This window comes from Microcaecilia unicolor, chromosome 10 (assembly GCF_901765095.1).
Source record: "Microcaecilia unicolor chromosome 10, aMicUni1.1, whole genome shotgun sequence".
Classification (NCBI taxonomy): domain Eukaryota; kingdom Metazoa; phylum Chordata; class Amphibia; order Gymnophiona; family Siphonopidae; genus Microcaecilia; species Microcaecilia unicolor.
The window spans coordinates 1,187,498-1,205,436 of NC_044040.1; the positions used below are offsets into that span (position 1 = coordinate 1,187,498).

At 44.4% G+C, this 17,939-nt stretch overlaps 1 protein-coding gene across 1 annotated transcript in view; it reads right to left on the reverse strand.

The window, feature by feature from the left end:
* CACNA2D1 (calcium voltage-gated channel auxiliary subunit alpha2delta 1) overlaps positions 1-17,939 on the reverse strand; it is a 578,231-nt gene that overhangs the window by 217,674 nt on the left and 342,618 nt on the right. The window contains exon 7 of the mRNA XM_030217110.1: positions 10,505-10,636. Coding sequence (XP_030072970.1) covers positions 10,505-10,636 — 132 coding nt within the window. The remainder of the gene's footprint in view (positions 1-10,504; positions 10,637-17,939) is intronic.

Genomic DNA, 17,939 nt, shown 5'->3' on the forward strand with positions numbered 1-17,939 from the left:
TAAATTAGACATCTTTTTATTTAACATATATGTCAGTGGCGTACCAAGGGCGGGGGGCGGTGGGGGCGGTCCGCCCCGGGTGCACGCCGCTGGGGGGGGGGGGGTGCCGCGGCGCGCGCCTGCTCCTCCAAGTTTGCTAAACTTTGTTCGTTCGCTGCAGCTCCCTCTGCCCGGAACAGGAAGTAACCTGTTCCGAGGAAGAGGGAGCTGCAGCGAATGAAGTTTAGCGAACTCGGAGGAGCAGGCGCGCGCTGCGGCACCCCCCCCCCCCCAGCGGTGTGCACCTGGGGGGGGTCATTTCGCCGGAGGGGGGAGGTGTCATCTAGCGGGGGGGGGGGGGCACGCTGCACTTGGGGGGGGGGGAACGCATCGGCGCTTCACCCGGGTGCCATCCAGGCCAGGAATGCCACTGACATATGCTAATTCCATTAACGCATGCTAAGCTTTCGGAAAAGGGCCCCTTTCTTCTTTTAAATAGCTTCACTTCACAAGAAATGGTTCGGTTGTACAGTTTAATTCCCGAGTCATGTTATATTCATATATCGCTTCATTGATTGGATGTACTGCAAATATTATTTACAATTGTGCATTCTGAGGAGGAGTTTTTATGACTGTAGCCTGTTTGGCTAATTAAAATCTGAGGGGTTTTTTTTCTCTATGTTATAATAATGTGGGCTTCTTTTTGGCCTGGATAAAAAGTGTTGCTGTTAGTACAGTTTCACAAATTTTGCCTCATTTTAGGGTGTTTTCTTGTGAAATAACATTTTTTTGGGGGGTAGGAGGAGGGTCTTCAGCTCAGGAATTCAGGATTCTATAATTTATGGAACATAATAAAAACAACACTACTATTGAAACTAAAGGTCCCTTTTACTAAGTTGCATTAAGCAGCTAATGTTGGATTAACTATGTGATAGACAATATTTATTTATTTATTTCCATACGCTTGATATACCGCAGAGGGCTTGAGCATAGGCTTTAAAGTGGTTTACAAATAATTAAGAGTTATCAAGAGAGATGAGGCCAGAAGGCCCAGGCTAGTAGAGCGGAGAGGGGTAGCAGAAGAGAGAGAGGGGTAAACAGGCCTACGTGGTTACAGAAATATGGAAAAAAACTAGGATATGAACGAGCAGTAAGTGACAAAGAGGTAGGTCTTCAAAGCCTGCTTCAAGGTGGGGATGGTATGTTGATTACGGACACGGCATTGGAGGTCATTCCAGAGTCTGAGGCCCAGATAACTGAAAGTGGTGTCATGGGTGCTGTTGAGATGGAGGGCAGGGGGGAGGGGTAGAATAAGTAGGTTCTTATCAGCAGATCTGAGGCATGGGAGGGAATGAGCTAGAAAGGGGCAGTGGGAAGTCAGTTGCTTAACACTGGAGTGGTCAAGAGAGAGGCATGACATGGGTGGAAGGAGAAGTTGCCAGCTCGGTGAACTAGTGCATGTAAGTACCGTGTGCCAGCTGTCATGTCTGCAGATAGCACAGGTAAAATTACCACCACCTCAAGACAGTGGCGTAGCCACAGGTGGGCCTGGGTGGGCCAGGGCCCACCCACTTAGGGCTCAGGCCCACCCAACAGTAGCACATGTTTAGCGGTAGCTGGTGGAGATCCCAATCTCTGTCAGCTGAAGACTTTCCCCTGATAGTAACAAAATTCTACTCTCCACAATACTGGCACCTGCGCATGCTCAGTTTTCAGAGCATGCCTGCTGCAGACTGCCAAGGTGGAAAGAAGCATTTTCCTGCCAGCTGAGATATTTTTTTGGTGGTGGTGGGGGGGAACATTTGGTGCCCACCCACTTCTTACCTAGGCCCACCCAAAATCTGTTGTCTGGTTACGCCCCTGCCTCAAGAAGAGCGATTGAGAGCAGCTGCACTATTGCTAGTCTGATAGTGTGGCCACAAATGAAATGATGGCGGTTTGTGGTGCCTGTTCCCCAACCCCTGACTTCTGTCATATCCAAAGCCTCTCAATCTCATTCCCCAACCTCTGATCATTCACATCTCCCAACAGAAACCTCTTGAGTTTTATCATCCTCCTACCCCTCGACTCCCCTGGGGGGGGGGGGGGGGGGGGGAGGGGGGTCATCACTGGTGGGGGCACTGATCTCAGGAGGATGTGGTCTTCCTCTGCTGTTACCTGGGGTTGGCACTCATGTAAAATGGTACTTGCAAGATTTCTACTTGGGGACAGGTGGCATTTTGGATGAGAGCAGCAGAGGACGATAATTGCCTCCTGGGATCACTGTCCCACTAATGATGACACCCTGGTAAGTCCTGGGTGGGTGGGTTGAGAGTAGGACTTGGAGGGGGCAGAGTTTCTATCTGGGGGTGGGGGGTTTTGTCAGGAGTGGTTGTGGAATGTGATCAGAGGGTCCAAAGGGAGACTTCCTGAGCCTGTACGTCTAGCTCCATGTCTACCTGTTTTCAAATCTATGCTGAAAACCCACCTTTTCACCACTGCTTTTGGCTCCTAGCCACTACTCAATTTGCCCTCCCCTTGTTCCTTCTCACCCAGTACTTCCCTCGCCCTTAATTATCTTGTCTGTCTGTGTTTTTAGATGGTAAGCTCTATTGAGCAGGGACTGTCTCTGTTTGTCCGGTGTTCAGCGCTGCCTGCGTCTGGTAGTGCTATACAAATGCTATTAATAATTGGGGCATGTGTTTGAGGGGTCTTTTGTGTGATTGGGGGGATGCAGGTGGGAATTGAATCTCATAGGGTGGATCAAGAGGGGGAGGAGTGTGAAGGGGTGGGGGGGCACTGGTTCCTACTGTATATTTATTTCTGGTCTGGTCTTGTATGCGTTATATGCAGTGTCTGATAGTGCGGGTACTCTCACGTGATCTGACACCTGCTGTGCAGTAACCCTCTACCCTGTGTAGTAAATACAGGAGAGACACAGGGCAAAATCCTTGTATTATCCCTCGGGCTTTGCAGTCACTGCTCATTAATTCATTAAAGGGGCCCTGCTCCAGTGGTTTACAGCCAGTCAGAGTTCAGGAAGTTCTCTCTCATGGGTTTAACATCTCTAACAAGTTCCCTCTTACCCTTCCACAGATAATGCCCCATGTTGTTCTTTTCTTTTAAAGGGTATATTGCACTTTAACCCTTTCACTGTGTCTTTGCCAGCGCTGATGAATAGGCTTCAATCACATCTTCTGCTGAGATTTTGCAAATATATTAATTACAGCAAAGTTTCTTATGTCTCATCTAATTGGGTTGCAAACCTTGTATTACCCCCAGTCCAGCCTTATAGTCAAATATAGCGATATTGTTTTACTTTAATTGAACTGCTATTTTCTTGAATGCTTAAGTTTGTCAATTCAACATTTTTCTGCTAGGAGTGACATCTACTGGCCAATCTTACGGTGGCTAGTGCTAACTTCTAGAAGTTTCTGTCCTAAGAACTGAGAGGAAGAGGCAGTCCGAGGTCACAATTCCTTGACAGAGGCCAATAAAGTACTTCTCAACATTTGTGCTCACCTCTCAAAGATGGGCAATTCTGGTAGGGAAAAAGGTAGAGGGGCATTGTGCACAGTGTGTGATATATGAAATCAAGTTCATTTAATAGGTGCTTAATTGATATTGAGAATAAAAAAATAAGCTGCTTACAATCTGTTTATAATTAAATATTTATTAAGAGGCATAAGGCACTACCACAGGTGTTATAAAGAATGATTTCTAGAGATCTGTAGAGCAGTGCTGGAACGGCTTCTCACCTCACTTTCCCTCTAATCATCTTGAACAACTAATTGCGATTCATTTGGAGCGTTGTTTTTAACAGCTTAAGCAGTTAAGGTTGTTAACAAGGCAGGTTTCTCATAAAACTCAAGCCATTTCACATCTATTCATTTAAAGTGTGACACAAATGAAATGATTTGTTGAATGGAAAATGCTTGCCAAAGTTTAAAAGAGGAATTTAGCTGTGCGCAGTCACAAGAAGCCTCATTCCTCTTATGTAGCATTCTTTGCAGCATGTGCAAGAAAGTTAATTTCTGGATAATGTCATTGAGCTCCTGTTAATGTGAGACGCCTGCCTTGCATAAGAAACAGAACAGCAGAAAGTACGAAGAAGAGTCTGAGAAATGCAGAGTATTGGCAGGAACTCATGAGATCTGGATTCTGGGAAAAAGGGAAGACCTGAAGGAGAAAGGCAGCGTAGCTGTCGCAAATAGTAGAAGCAGCTCCTGAAGGTTGCTTGGATTTGGGGAATCAGAGTAAGTGTTGAATCTAACTGTATTCCGAGGTTCCTGACTTGTGATTTGAGGGGGAGTTTCATACTTCCCAATTTATCCACTTGTGTTAGGGACCCAGAGAAGCTCGGTTTTACTTGGGTTCAGGCAGAGTTTGTTGTGTTTAGCCCATTCTTGAATTGATGTTATGTAATCAGTTTATTCAAGGTTGTAGGTAAGTCAGGTTCAATGGGTATGAGTAGCTGCACATCATCCGCATAGATGTAGAACTGAGTGTCCATTGACCGAATCAGCTCAGCTAGTGGTTTGAGGTAGATATTGAACAGAATAGATGACAATATCGATCCTTGTGGTACCCCACAGGTCAGTGTCCATGGTGGTGATGAGTTGCCAAACATTATGGATTGTTGCCTGTCTGATAGGATCTGAACCAGGCAAGTACTGTTCCATTGATACCTGTTTCTGTCAGTCGTGCTAGCAAGATATCATGATCCATGATGTCAAAAGCTACAGAGAAATCAAGCAATACTAACATTGAGGCGAATCCCTTGTCTTGGTTTCTGTGAAGATCATCTAGTAGGGATACAAGGACTGTTTCTGTACCATAACCAGGTCTTAATCTACTAGAAGGAAATTACTAGAAGGAAACAGAGTAGTATAACAAATGATGGCAGATACAGACCAGCAGGGCCTGTCTAGTCTTACCAGTACTTGCCACTCCATGCCACCCACCTCCCATGCCCTTGTTTAGTATTGTAACTGCCGTTCCATCCAGGTTACTTTCCCCCCCCCCCCCCCCCCACCCCATTACCTTGTAGGAAGCACCCAAAGTAATTGTAAATTTTTGCTTTGTATAGAAATGTCCTACATTTGAATTCCATTCTTTTGCCATTTAGGAATCCTCTGTGTTTATCCCTTCACTATTTTTCTCTCCCTCCTCCACCTTCATCAGGAGGGTCACTGCAGACATCCACCAACCTTTCTGCTAAACGTATTTCCTGTTCTTGCTTTTAAGTTCACCTCTTTGCGGCTTCTTTTCACATACTCTAGTTCTACAGTTTCTTGTTCTTCACAAAATATTAATTTTCAGGCACCTGTATCACATCTCCCTTGTCTCTGCTCTTCTCTAGGGTTTAAGTCTCTTCTCATTTGTCTTCTGGCATGAACCCTGTACCATTTTGGTTGCCTTCCTCTGGCCTGCATCCAAGCTCTTTATATCCTTGGAGAGATATGGCCTCCAGAACTGAACACAGAACTCCCAGGTGCAGTAGGACCACCGCCTTCTGCTGGTTGTGCCTCTTTGGCCACTGCCTGATTACATTATTTTGCCACCTTGAAATCCTAAGATGCTATTGCCCCAATGTTTGTCTCTTGGTCTGTGTACATTAGCTTCTTGCCCCCTAGCAAATATAGCTCCACTTGATTACTCCACCCTAAATGCACCACTTGGCACTTCTTCACATTAAAGCTTAACTGTCCAGGATTAAACCATGCTTCAGCCATCTGTAGATCACTTCATAGGTTGTCTACTCACTCTGGGTGTGCACTCTGTTACAAATCTTTTCCTAACCCCTTGGCAATATCACTTTCAAAGATACTGAACACAATCAGTCCCAGTACTGATCTCTGGCTAGCATGGGGGTGCACGGAGAAGGTGTATGAGTGTCAGCTCTGTTGGTCCCCTGCCCCCTCTGACGTTATTTCTTGTTCTGGGGCAGGGGACCAGCAGAGCTGACACTCATACACCTGCTCTGCGCACACCCTTGCTAGCAGGAAAGGTGGTGGGGTGATGTACTTCAGGGGGTGATGGCAATCCACCCCAGGTTGTGAACAAGCCAGGTACGCCACTGCACTGGATCATCCTCTTAAAGAGCGTTATGAATCAGACATATAACATTTAGCTCTGATAAAAGATTAGTGATACGAGATGGGGAGCTTGTGCTTCTTTCAGCTTAGTCCACTGTCTTTCCACTTGTCTTATCTTCACCCATCCTGCCAGTTCTTTCATCAGGTATTTCCCTATTTTATTAGTGTCAGCATGTTTGAAATTCACTCCTTTGGGTTTTGTGCGTCTGCCTCCTTTTCAGCTATTATATTAAAACACAATGTGTGATGATCACTAGAGATGACTCACACTTCCTCTAGATCCAGTGTCACCCCTTCCCCTCATAGGTCCCATCACCATTTGCCAAAGCAAAGAACCTTGAAAGGCCTCCCGGATCTCTCTTCTTTGTGATTTGCAGATGGTACATTCCACTGAAAACCCCTAACAGCAGAACCTCCCCGTTCGTTCCCAGCTTGATGACCATTTGAGTTGGAGGTCTGCAGATGACATTCATCACAAGAAGGTTATACGCAGACATTTTTCTGATGTTGATATTTATGTTCAGAATAACTTTCCAGCGTAAGTCTCGATGTGTGGTGGTCCTTTTTTTTTTTTTTTTTTTAACTATACCTTTGCGTGACCCGCTTCTCTTAGCACAGAATTTTGCACTCTCCCTGATTTTGCAGTGACCCCCCTTGTTTTTTGTTTTGTATTTTTCATGTTGCTGTTGTTGCTTTACTGTTGATTACTATAGATCTTTTCTTCCTAGACTACTGTAATGCAATTTACGCAGGGTGCAACGAACAAGTCATTAAGAAGCTTCAAACAGCCCAAAATACAGCAGCCAGACTCATATTCAGGAAAGCAAAATACGAAAGCGCCAAACCTGTAAGAGAAAAACTACACTGGCTTCCATTAAAAGAACGCATTGCGTTCAAAGTCTGCACCATGGTCCACAAAATTATACAAGGGGAAGCTCCGGCCTATATGACAGACCTTATAGACCTACCTGCTAGGAACGCAAAAAGATCAGCACGCACATTCCTCAACCTCCACTACCCCAATTGCAAAGGATTAAAATACAAGTCCATATACGCAACCAGTTTTTCCTACATTTGCATGCAACTATGGAACACACTTCCGAAGACCATAAAAACAACGCAAGACCTAACTATCTTCCGAAGACTATTGAAAACTGACTTATTCAAGAAGGCATACAATAAACAACCTTCCTAATTACTAAACAATAAGAATGAAGAATAAGACTGGATCGACCTTAACCGCACGATCAATGCTCTTAATGATCAAACAATACCACTTCTAATCTGAAATCAATTACTATATAACCACATAATGCTGACTAACCTCACTGCCAAACACTATCACTCTCACCCTAATGTCGATACATGAGCAACAACATAATGCTGACACCTACGCAAGATCACAATGAGGGGCATAATCGACCAGAAACGCCTATCTCCATGGGCGTTAATCTCCGAGAACGGGTCCGTGAAGGGGCGGAGTGAACCGTATTTTTTAAAAAAAATAGACGCCCATGCTTTATTCGCCAAGGTGTGAGCTGGGCGTTTTTGCTTTTCACCGATAATGGAAAATGAAATCGCCCAGCTCAAAAACGAATAAATGCAAGGCATTTGTTCGTGGGAGGGGCCAGGATTCATAGTGCACTGGTCCCCCTCACATGCCAGGACACCAACCGGGCACCCTAGGGGCACTTTTACAAAAACAAAAAAAAAGGTAAAAGAGCTCCCAGGTGCATAGCACCCTTCCCTTGGGTGTTGAGCCCCCCAAATCCCCCTCAAAACCCACTGCCCACAAGTCTACACCAGTACTATAGCCCTAAGCGGTGAAGGGGGGCACCTACATGTGGGTACAGGGGGTTTGGGGGGGGTTGGACGACTAGTAGCATTAAGCAGCACAATTGTAACAGGTAGGGGGGGGATGGGCCTGGGTCCACCTGCCTGACGTCCACTGCACCCCCTAACAACTGTTCCAGGGACCTGCATACTGCTGCTTGGGAGGAGGGTATGACATTTGAGGGTGAAAGTAAAAAGTTGTGAAACATCATTTGTTGTGGTGGGAGGGGTTAGTGACCACTGGGGGAGTCAGGGGAGGTCATCCCCGACTCCCTCTGGGGGTCATCTGGTCATTTAGGGCACTTTTTGGGGCCTTATTCGTCAAAAAACAGGGTCCAGGAAAAGTGCCCTAAATTCTAGCTACAAACGCATCCATTATCGGCGAAGGGCGCCCATCTCTGTTCGGGTGATAACCACGCCCCAGTTCCGCCTTCACCACGCCTCCGACACTCCCCCGTCAACTTTGTCCGCATCCGCGACGGAGTGCAGTTGAAAGCGTCCAAAGTTCGGCTTTCGATTATGCCGCTTTATTTGTTTTTGTGAGAGGAACGCCCATCTCCCGATTTAGGTCGGAACTTGGGCGTTATTCTCGTTCGATTATAAGCAGGAATGTATTCTTCTAATATGTATGTACGCACTTGATGCAAAACCATGTGCAACTCTGTAGTCCGGAAATGGCAATCACCACTAGGCAAATGTAAGCCACATTGAGCCTGCAAATAGGTGGGAAAATGTGGGATACAAATGCTACAAATAATAATAATAATAATAATTTAAATTGTACACTGCTTCACATGTTGCTCAGAATGGCAGTCCATGAAATCCAAAAACAAACGTCAGCAGACAAGTTCTCTGCACATCAAATGTGCCTATGATTAACTTACTGCAGCAGGGAGTGAAAATTCTGAGGTACATTTGCATTGGAAGTCATGTGCCTGGCTTTCTAGCACAAGCCTTCTGCAGTAACTCCAAGGGATTTTCTTTTTACAACTACTGATTAAACACTGGCAGGAAATCTAGATGCATTCTAGAAAGAAACAAAAATCTCTATAGACAGTTAAGCAACTTTGAGAAACACCTACTGGTAAAGATCAGTCGAGCAGTTCTGTTTTATTGAACAAACTTAAGCCGTTTTCCAAAGATCACAATTAACCAGAGACAGAAAATGATGCTTTTTAACAATGATGCAAAGAAACAGACAGAACTTGAGAAACAAACAGAATGTAAGCAGCAAGATGTTAAAAAATGAAGCCACTTATCCAGTCCTCAGGAGACAAGGTATACACTGAGGAGCCTGTGTCCTGTGCCCCTCCCCCAGTACAAAATGCTGGGCTTTTATTTCTACTGCTTGAATTTCACAGCCAGAGACCCCTGCAGTACACTGTGAACTACCTGAGCCAGCCCTGGCTATTATAGGTACATATTGTTTCTTTAAAATACTTAACAACAATGGCTGAAACTGGGGACCTTTTTTTTTTATTATTAAAAACATTTAATGATTACTGTACTAAGTAGAAAATCTAGCTATATTCTAAGTAAGCCACAAAACTATCTATGGACTGGTAGGCAATTAAAAATAAACCCCTATTTTGTGAGCCTGCTTTATAAATAATACAGATTATTATAACATTCATCCTTGAAAATAAATGAAAGTATGATTCATGGGCATCGAGAATAGATAAAAGTAACTTTTTTCAGCATTTTATTCTCAGCGGATACTGCTCAAAAAGAAGTCAGTGCACAGCACAGTTCCTTCTGCCAGGCTATTGATTCAAGCATCCTCAGGCTTAGAAAGTAACATGTGACATTTGAAAGAGTCAATGCGGCTGAGCAGGACTATTATATTCCCCTGGATGTCCAGCAGGACACGATTCACAGGCACAATGCAACTTCAAATATATCACAAGGCATTCACAGACTCTGCAAGACTTATTCCAATACTCCAGCCTCAGTATAATATCCCTGGACTTACAAAATCACCACGGACATGGGGGTCATGTGTCTTATTACTTGTGAAAACAAACTGCATTTTGAATAGGTTAGACACTGTCAGTGTTTTCCATCACCGCTGGCTATAAATAAATTCTCCATTTACAGCTGTTTCCTCTGTTTTCTAACAATTCATAAAGTTTATACACTTCTGCCGGGAAGTGTACAGAGTACTGGCTAAAAGTCATGCTTTGGGAAAGCAGATCTAAAAATATGCCTCCTCTTCCCCCTCCCTAAAAACAACTAATGGGTCACTAGGATTAGTCACCCTCCCCCCCCCTCCCCCATGACACAGACGTTCCTTTTAATTCAGTCCACTGAGCAAGATCTAACTTTAGATCACTAGAACTCAATACGATCATAGATAAATCATCTGGGGAGACCCAGATTATGTTAAAAAAAAAAACCCACATCCAAGTTCCGTTTGGTTCTGGTTGCAGTATTTCTTGGTTATTCATGGAAATGAGAGTTAAGGTGCTGCTCTATTTCTTAAGGAATCGTTGTAAAGGTTCTTCAGATGTTTCTCTGATACATTGTATTACGGGTAGTTCTTAATAACAATGAAAGATGCTACATTGTAAAGAGTGTTACAGCCATTGCTTCAGATATTACAGGGAAATGCTTACCTGGATAATACCTGGCTAGACCTGTAGCGCTCCCGAACACCTGCCACAACAAAGTTGAATCTTCCTCTCTGTTCTTTTTAAACACATCATCCAGTGCTCCTGTCCAGTTCAGCTCATTTAACACTATAGTGGCTGTCAAAAAGAGAAAGAATCTTTGAGGAAACAAACCAAAACAAATCATATTTTCTTCTCACCACTGAGTAAACATCTGATTCCAGTGGCAGTTTCTTGGGTAGTCCATATTGAATTTGTTCACATATGTAACATCTGCGTCACCGTCATTAAACACTCAACAGATTTTCAGGTGTGGTGAATAAAATTTCCAGGGCCTTCATTAAAGTACACAAAGCATTCCTAACAGAAGGAGTCTGACTGCAGGAGAAAAAGATAAATAATCAAATACATTAGAATTTTAAAGCTGCCCTGGGACCAGCTTTTCCACACACTGCTCATTAGTGCAAGTTAACAAGATTTTCATGTTTATGGATGCGATCACTTTCCGAAAGATCAGCTGTGTGTGTATTAATATTCATGAGGCAGGTCAGAGCAGCAGCGGAGCTGAGACACCAGCAATTTGAATTCTGCAGCACGACTGATCAACATTTTCTAGTCAGTTCCATGGAAATTCATATTCACAAAGCTAACTTGAGAAGACGGGTCTCGTTCATGGATATCCACAATAAAAAATACAATCCTATACATTTCGGATTTGAATAAGTGGAAAGATCACCGATTCCTTTTACGAGTGCTGCCGGGGGACAGACAATAAGTACAACAATTAAAACAGATCTCCAATAAATCATTCAGATTTAGTAATATTTGGTGAGCTCAAAACTGACTGACCCAGCTGGGTTTTGGAATGATTTTCATATTGTTTTATTTATTTATCAAGCCCTGGGAGGGAAAAGGTGGAACATTTTCATTTAGCCATGTGAAGAGGACTTTGAAAGCTGTTTTTTGGTGGGTAAACCACTGGCTTACATGCATCAATAGACTCTTTTACCAACCAGCATAAATGTACATGCCTTGACATGATAACATGTGAATTCTCAAAGTGCATCGTACCAGCAAAATACAAGTAAACGTATAGATTATACTAGATCAGCTACGAGATAGGAGCAATTTCTGGAGTTCACACTAGTACTTTATAAAGATGCAAAGGCACATGGATATGTATCTTAGTAGGTGCCCAGGTGCCATGGTTAAGGCGGGATTATAAAATAAATCAGTAAATAAAGGGGAAGCATTGTGAAGGATATTTGCACTGATATTATTCTTCAGCTCAAAGTCTTTATTAAAAGAAAAAGTCAAGCTTCAAATACTGCTAAAAAGGCAATTACACACACTAAACACAACCTTTGAGGAGATAGTTCAGTGTGGCAAAGAGACGTCGAGGGTTTGAGCCAAGAGAATTTGTCAACTGGATGTAATTGTCCTGTTTGGCAAGTAAAAGAGTAGACTGGAAGGAGGTCAGCAAGAATTTGAAATGTATGAAGTCAGCATGGCCACAGGAGTTCAGCCAAAGGCGTTCGGCAGAGCGGGCACAGGAACATAGGTGGCGGATTCTAGAGGTCAGCCAAGGCTGGGGTTTGGTACGTTTTACAGAATGGAGAATGGAAGGAGCGAGAGTATCCAGAGCAGAAGAGAGAATAGTATTATAGGAAAAGACAGCCTCATTGACAGACTTGGATAACATAGTGGTAGAGAAGAGATTTGAAACACTGGAGGACAGAGTAGAAGGGTCAATAGCCTGAAGATTCCTAAATGTGTTGGTTAAGATTGGACGGGAGTGGGGAGGAGGGTGTTTAAGTATGAAAGTTATCAGATGATGGTCAGAGAGGGGAAGAGTTGAGGCACAGAAACTGGAGAGTGACCAGTTTGAGAAGAGGATAAGATCAAGACAGTGGCCATTTTGGTGAGTAGGGGCAGTGAAGCACAGTTAAGATTGAATGAGGATGTTAAAGCAAGAAACTGAGAAGCGTAAGAGTCAGAGGGATCATTAGCATGAATGTTAAAATCCCCAAGAATGAGGGAAGGAGATGAAGGTTCAAGAAAGAAGGAAGGCCAGGCATCAAAGTCAGTGACAAAGGAAGAAAGGGACTTATCAGGGGGTTGATAAATGACTGCTACTCGGAGAGGCAGAGGAGCAAATAGATGGATGGAGTGGACTTCGAAGGAAGAAAAACAGTGAGACTGAGGTGGAAGAAGAGGTTGAAATCTACAAGACGATGAAAGTAGTAGCCCGACACCACCTCTGTGGCCAACCAGGCGAGGAGTATGGGGAAAAAGATAACCTCCATGGCATAGGGCCGCAACTGAAGCAGAGTCTTCAGGGTAAAGCCAAGTTTCAGTTAGGGCAAAGCAGATGGAGAGTACAAGAGATAAAGAGGTCATGGATGTAGGAAAGTTTGTTACAGACAGAGCGGGCATTCCACAGAGCGCAAGAGAAAGGCACGGAAGGAGAGGGGGAGGAGAGGAACAGAAATTAGATTGGAGATATCATGGTGTGACCTGCACAGATAGGATGAGAGCTGATGTAGAAGACCAGGATTGGAATTCATGTCCCCAGCGGAAAGCAGGAGAAGGAGCAAGAGAGTATGGACGACAGCGACGAAGGCGAGATGTACTCAGAAAGGAGAGGGATGAATGGACGGAAGGAAATGTTGAAGGTTGAGAGCTGAGAAGAAGGAAGAGAAAAAAAGAGATGGTGAGATGATGAATACAGAGGGTGGACAATGTGTTCCTGCAGTGTACAGTGGTTTCAGATGGAGAAACAGATTAGGAAGGGACGGTACCAAGAAGAGAAAGTGTACTGGAGCCATAAGTAGTAACTGGGAGAAAAATAAATGTAAAGAGAAAAATGCCCCAGGCGCGCGGCACCTAGAGCGGAGGCCCTGAGTGGATCGGAGTGGACCTGGGAGTCACCCCGGAGAAGGCTGTAAGGATATTCAGAGGAGCTGCAAGTCCTCCACAGCACCTGAAAGGCAGCTGGTGGTAGAGCTGGGCACCTTAGCCGAGGAAAGGCTTACCAGGGGTTAGGCAGAAGCCAGCATTCCTTCCCCTGAGGGTCGCCTGATCCTAGCCAAAAAGCACCTGGAAACCCTGGGCACCTGGACCAAGGGCCCTGGGAAGATCGGGGTGGACCTGGGAGTCACCCCGGATACAGCTGTGAGGATATGCAGAAGGGATGCAAGTCCTCCACAGCACCTGGTGGGAGCGCTGGGCACCTAGAGCGGAGGCCCTGAGTGGGTCAGAGTGGACCTGGGAGTCACCCCGGAGAAGGCTGTAAGGATATTCAGATGAGCTGCAAGTCCTCCACAGCACCTGAAAGGCAGCTGGTGGTAGAGCTGGGCACCTCTCAGCTGAGGAAAGTCTTACCAGGGGTTAGGCCGAAGCCAGCATTCCTCCCCCTGAGGGTCGCCTGAGCCACAAAGCAGCTCTCAAGCTCTGCAGTACAGAAACATATTGCCTTCTATGTGGGCCAAGGCCTGCAAATTGAATAAATCATCAGATACACATTCTTCCAGCTCACTGCTTTATTGATTGCATTTGTAGAGGAAAATTGAATTCAGAGCTTGTCAAGGTTTTTGAATCCCATGTCATGAACGAAAGACAGACAGGAAGAGATATGTGCTGTAGTAAAATTAGCAGTGGTCCGTTGCATAATGATGGGATTCTGGTTTTCCTTTCTGCTCATGCCAAACCAAGCTTATCAGATGCACAGTAAAAATGGACGCACTCTTCTAAAACCAAGGCCAGCTGCAGAGGGCTGGTCAGCACCACTAGAGACCATTTTGATATCTGGAGTCTTTGAATTGCTACTTAAAAAAAAAAAAAATCTCCATGCATGACTAGAAGTTAATATTCAAGGCATTGAAGTCCTATCAGCATAACAGATAGAACAGACATGGTTAGTTTACTAAAGGGGCCTTTTCCTAAGGGGGTAACGTCTGTTTTTTGCCACGTGCCAGGGCCACTTTTACTGCAGCGGGTAAAAATTAAAAAAAAAATGGTGTGGCAAGTTCACACTTGCTGTGTGGCCATTTCGGGGGGGGGGGGGGGAGGCTTACCACCACCCATTATGGTGGCAGTAAGGGCTCCTGCGATAGTCCAGTGGTAATGGCAGCATTCGGTGCTGCTTGATTACTGTTGGGTAACACCCTGCAGAAATATTTTTTCATATTTCCGCTAGCGCCAGAAATGGCACAAGCTGGGGGTGGAACTACAGCTGGCACCTGTGTCGGGTCAGCGGTAGTTCCAGGTTGTCATGATCCACCCGGAAGTGAAAGGACCCCTGATTAATGTATTCAGCACTGCTACCTACATGGGGGGTGGGGGCAATAAAAGGTCCCTTATAAAAAATATCCCTGCATAAAAGTAACTGCAATGATAAGAAGGCCCCCGGCTTTTATGTGACCCTAGTGTGGGAGTGTTTGGCGGGGAGGGGGGGTCGTCTAGGATGAGCACAGGTAGAATCATGCATTATGTGTCTTCGATATAAAACAAACAGGTGAAAATATATGTCAGCTCATTTTAGTTGTGATTTCTCTCTCTCTCTCTCTCTCTCTCTCTGCGTCTTTATAAAATAGCTCAAAACAGGAACCAAGTCAGCCTCCTCAACTAGGCAACTCATTAACAAAATAAACATCTATAAGAACAGAATTGTTTAATATATGCATTTATTGGACACTGGATGAGGAACATCTGAGGGAAATTGAAAATTAGAGGAACTTTTACCAAGCTGCGGGGGAAAAAAGGTCCTGCACTAGCGGTGGGGGCCATTTTCTCCACGTGCCAGGGTCCTTTTACCGCAGCAAGTAATAAGCCCCCAGACAAACATGGCCGTGCGATAAAAGAACTCTTACTCGTGGTCATGTGGAAGGCAGCTCTTATCGCTACCTACTGAGTTGGTGATAAGGTTTCCTGCGGTAAACCAGGCAGTATGTGGCAATGCCAGATTACCATTGTGCAAGCCATTTTGAGGGGTTTTCTTTTTCCATTGGGCCAGCAGTAGTCCCAACTTAGCATTCGGTAAGCCCGCATTGGACTTACCAATGCTTTGTAAAAGACCCCCTTACTGAGCAAATCTGAAACCAGATATTTCAAAGGTAAGAAACATTTTGTTAAGGTAAAGGAAGAGGAAATTACTTTGGTTATCAAAAGAAGCAACCGAAAAGTTAAGGGAAATGGGACTTGATATGCTGCCTTTCTAAGGTTTTTTTGCAACTACATTCAAAGCGGTTTACATATATTCAGGTATTTATTATGTACCAGGGGCAATGGAGGGTTAAGTGACTTGCCCAGAGTCACAAGAAGCTGCAGTGGGAATTGAACTCAGTTCCCCAGGATCAAATTCCACTGCACTAACCACTAGGCTACTCCTCCACTCATTCCACCAATAAGAGCCAACCTCATCAGTGATGTCACAATGGCTTAATTGCCCGATACTTGGCTCACTTCTGATATTGTGATGTCATAAGGGAAATGGGACTTGATCTACCGCCTTTCTGAGGTTTTTGCAACTACATTCAAAGCGGTTTACATATATTCAGGTACTTATTTTGTACCAGGGGCAATGGAGGGTTAAGTGACTTGCCCAGAGTCACAAGGAGCGGCAGTGGGAATCGAACTCAGTTCCCCAGGATCAAAGTCCACTGCACTAAACACTAGGCTACTCCTCCACTCCAAAAAGAAGTTAACCTTAAACTACAAGAGATCACAGAAAGAAGACAGACAGCAAAACCCGGAAAAGCGAAAAGAAGCTGGTGAAATGAGAGAAAAAATAGGCAACACAGTAAAATAGGGGACATTTTAAAAAATATGTCAGTGATGGGGGAAGTACAAAAGTACAACTGTCAGAATCAAGGGTAGGGATGGGCAGCCCTACATTTTTCATTTCATTTCATTCCCGTGTCATGTGCAGCACCGTTTTGGTTTTGTTTTGGGGGCAGTCGTCATTAGTGTGCATTATTCCATGGATTCTATATATGCTGCCTAGATTTGTGCACTAAAATTTGAGCACGCTTCTGAGATGCACATGCTATGAGCCTGAGATGCGCATGCTATGAGCCAATTGTCAATAATTGGATACTAACAACTAATTATTGACTAACTTGCACCCATTAAAGTTTGAATGCACATCCGGCTGTGCATTATTCTATAAGGCATGGCACCTAACTCTAATAGCGGTTAGCTTAGCGGAGTTTAAAAAAGGTTTGGACAGCTTCCTAAAGGAAAAGTCCATTGACCGTTATTAAATGGACTTGTGGAAAATCCACAATTTCTGGGATAAGCAATATAAAATGTTTTGTACATTTCTGGGATCTTGCAGGGTATTTGTGACCTGGATTGGCCACTGTTGGAAACAGGATGCTGGGCTCGATGGACCTTTGGTCTTTCCCAGTATGGCAATACTTATGTACTTATAAATCAAAAGGGATCGTGGCCATGAAGTGACATTTATAGAATTCCCTCCCCCCCTACACCCAATATGGAAAGAATAACTAATTAGGGGAATGGGGAGAAGCGGGCTGCCATTAAGATGGGTTATTTTACCACCAACTTATGCTATTTTGAAAAAGTTCCCATTTTATGCAATAAGATCTAGAGAGGCATATTTGAATGACATCCTGCTCCTAACGTCCAAAAAAAACCCCGTCCACCTCACAGCCATTTTCGTTCAGGTAAAATGTCAGGATTTCCTGTTCACAAATATGCGAGGAGGACATTCTGGCACTCAAAATGTCTAAAATGAAACATCCAAAATATGTAGGTATTTCTATTTTCCAGAAAGGCTCATGTATTTGTATAAGAGTTAAAGTGAGAGTTACACCTGCGTCCCATTGTTCAAAGTCCACTGTGCTGACCACTAGGCTACTCCTTACACGTGCTTGGCCATAATACCTGAAGCCCTGTATTGTACTAGTAGTTAATGAAGTTTTTGCAAGAATGGTGTGATAATGGTGGGGTATGCTGTTCAGAAGAGCATACCCCACCGACCCAACATAAAAATACCTGGTCACTTGCAACACAATATAACTAAAGACCGTAACGGACATTACCTGCCAGCAAAGGTATATCTTGCACACCCACGGGGTGGGAGGGCGGAATGCATTGCTCCCTGCGTCCACCCCTGCCCTCCCCCCTCAATTTGCAGAGATGGCTATACCCGGAGAGCCTGTTGTTAATAATTTACCAGCACACCACTGGTCCTAACCCCTCCCCCATTTCCATCAGGAATATGTCCTCTCAATGAAGTTAAACATGTGCAATCAGGAACAACACCAACTTTTATCAGTTTAGCAACAGTTGATCAATGTAGGCAAAGCACTGGGTAATTCACATTGACATTGCTTGAAATGTTTCTCCTGCAGCTCCATAAAGATCTACATCTCTTGCAATGTCCACACCGTTTCACGATATTCGTTAGTACATT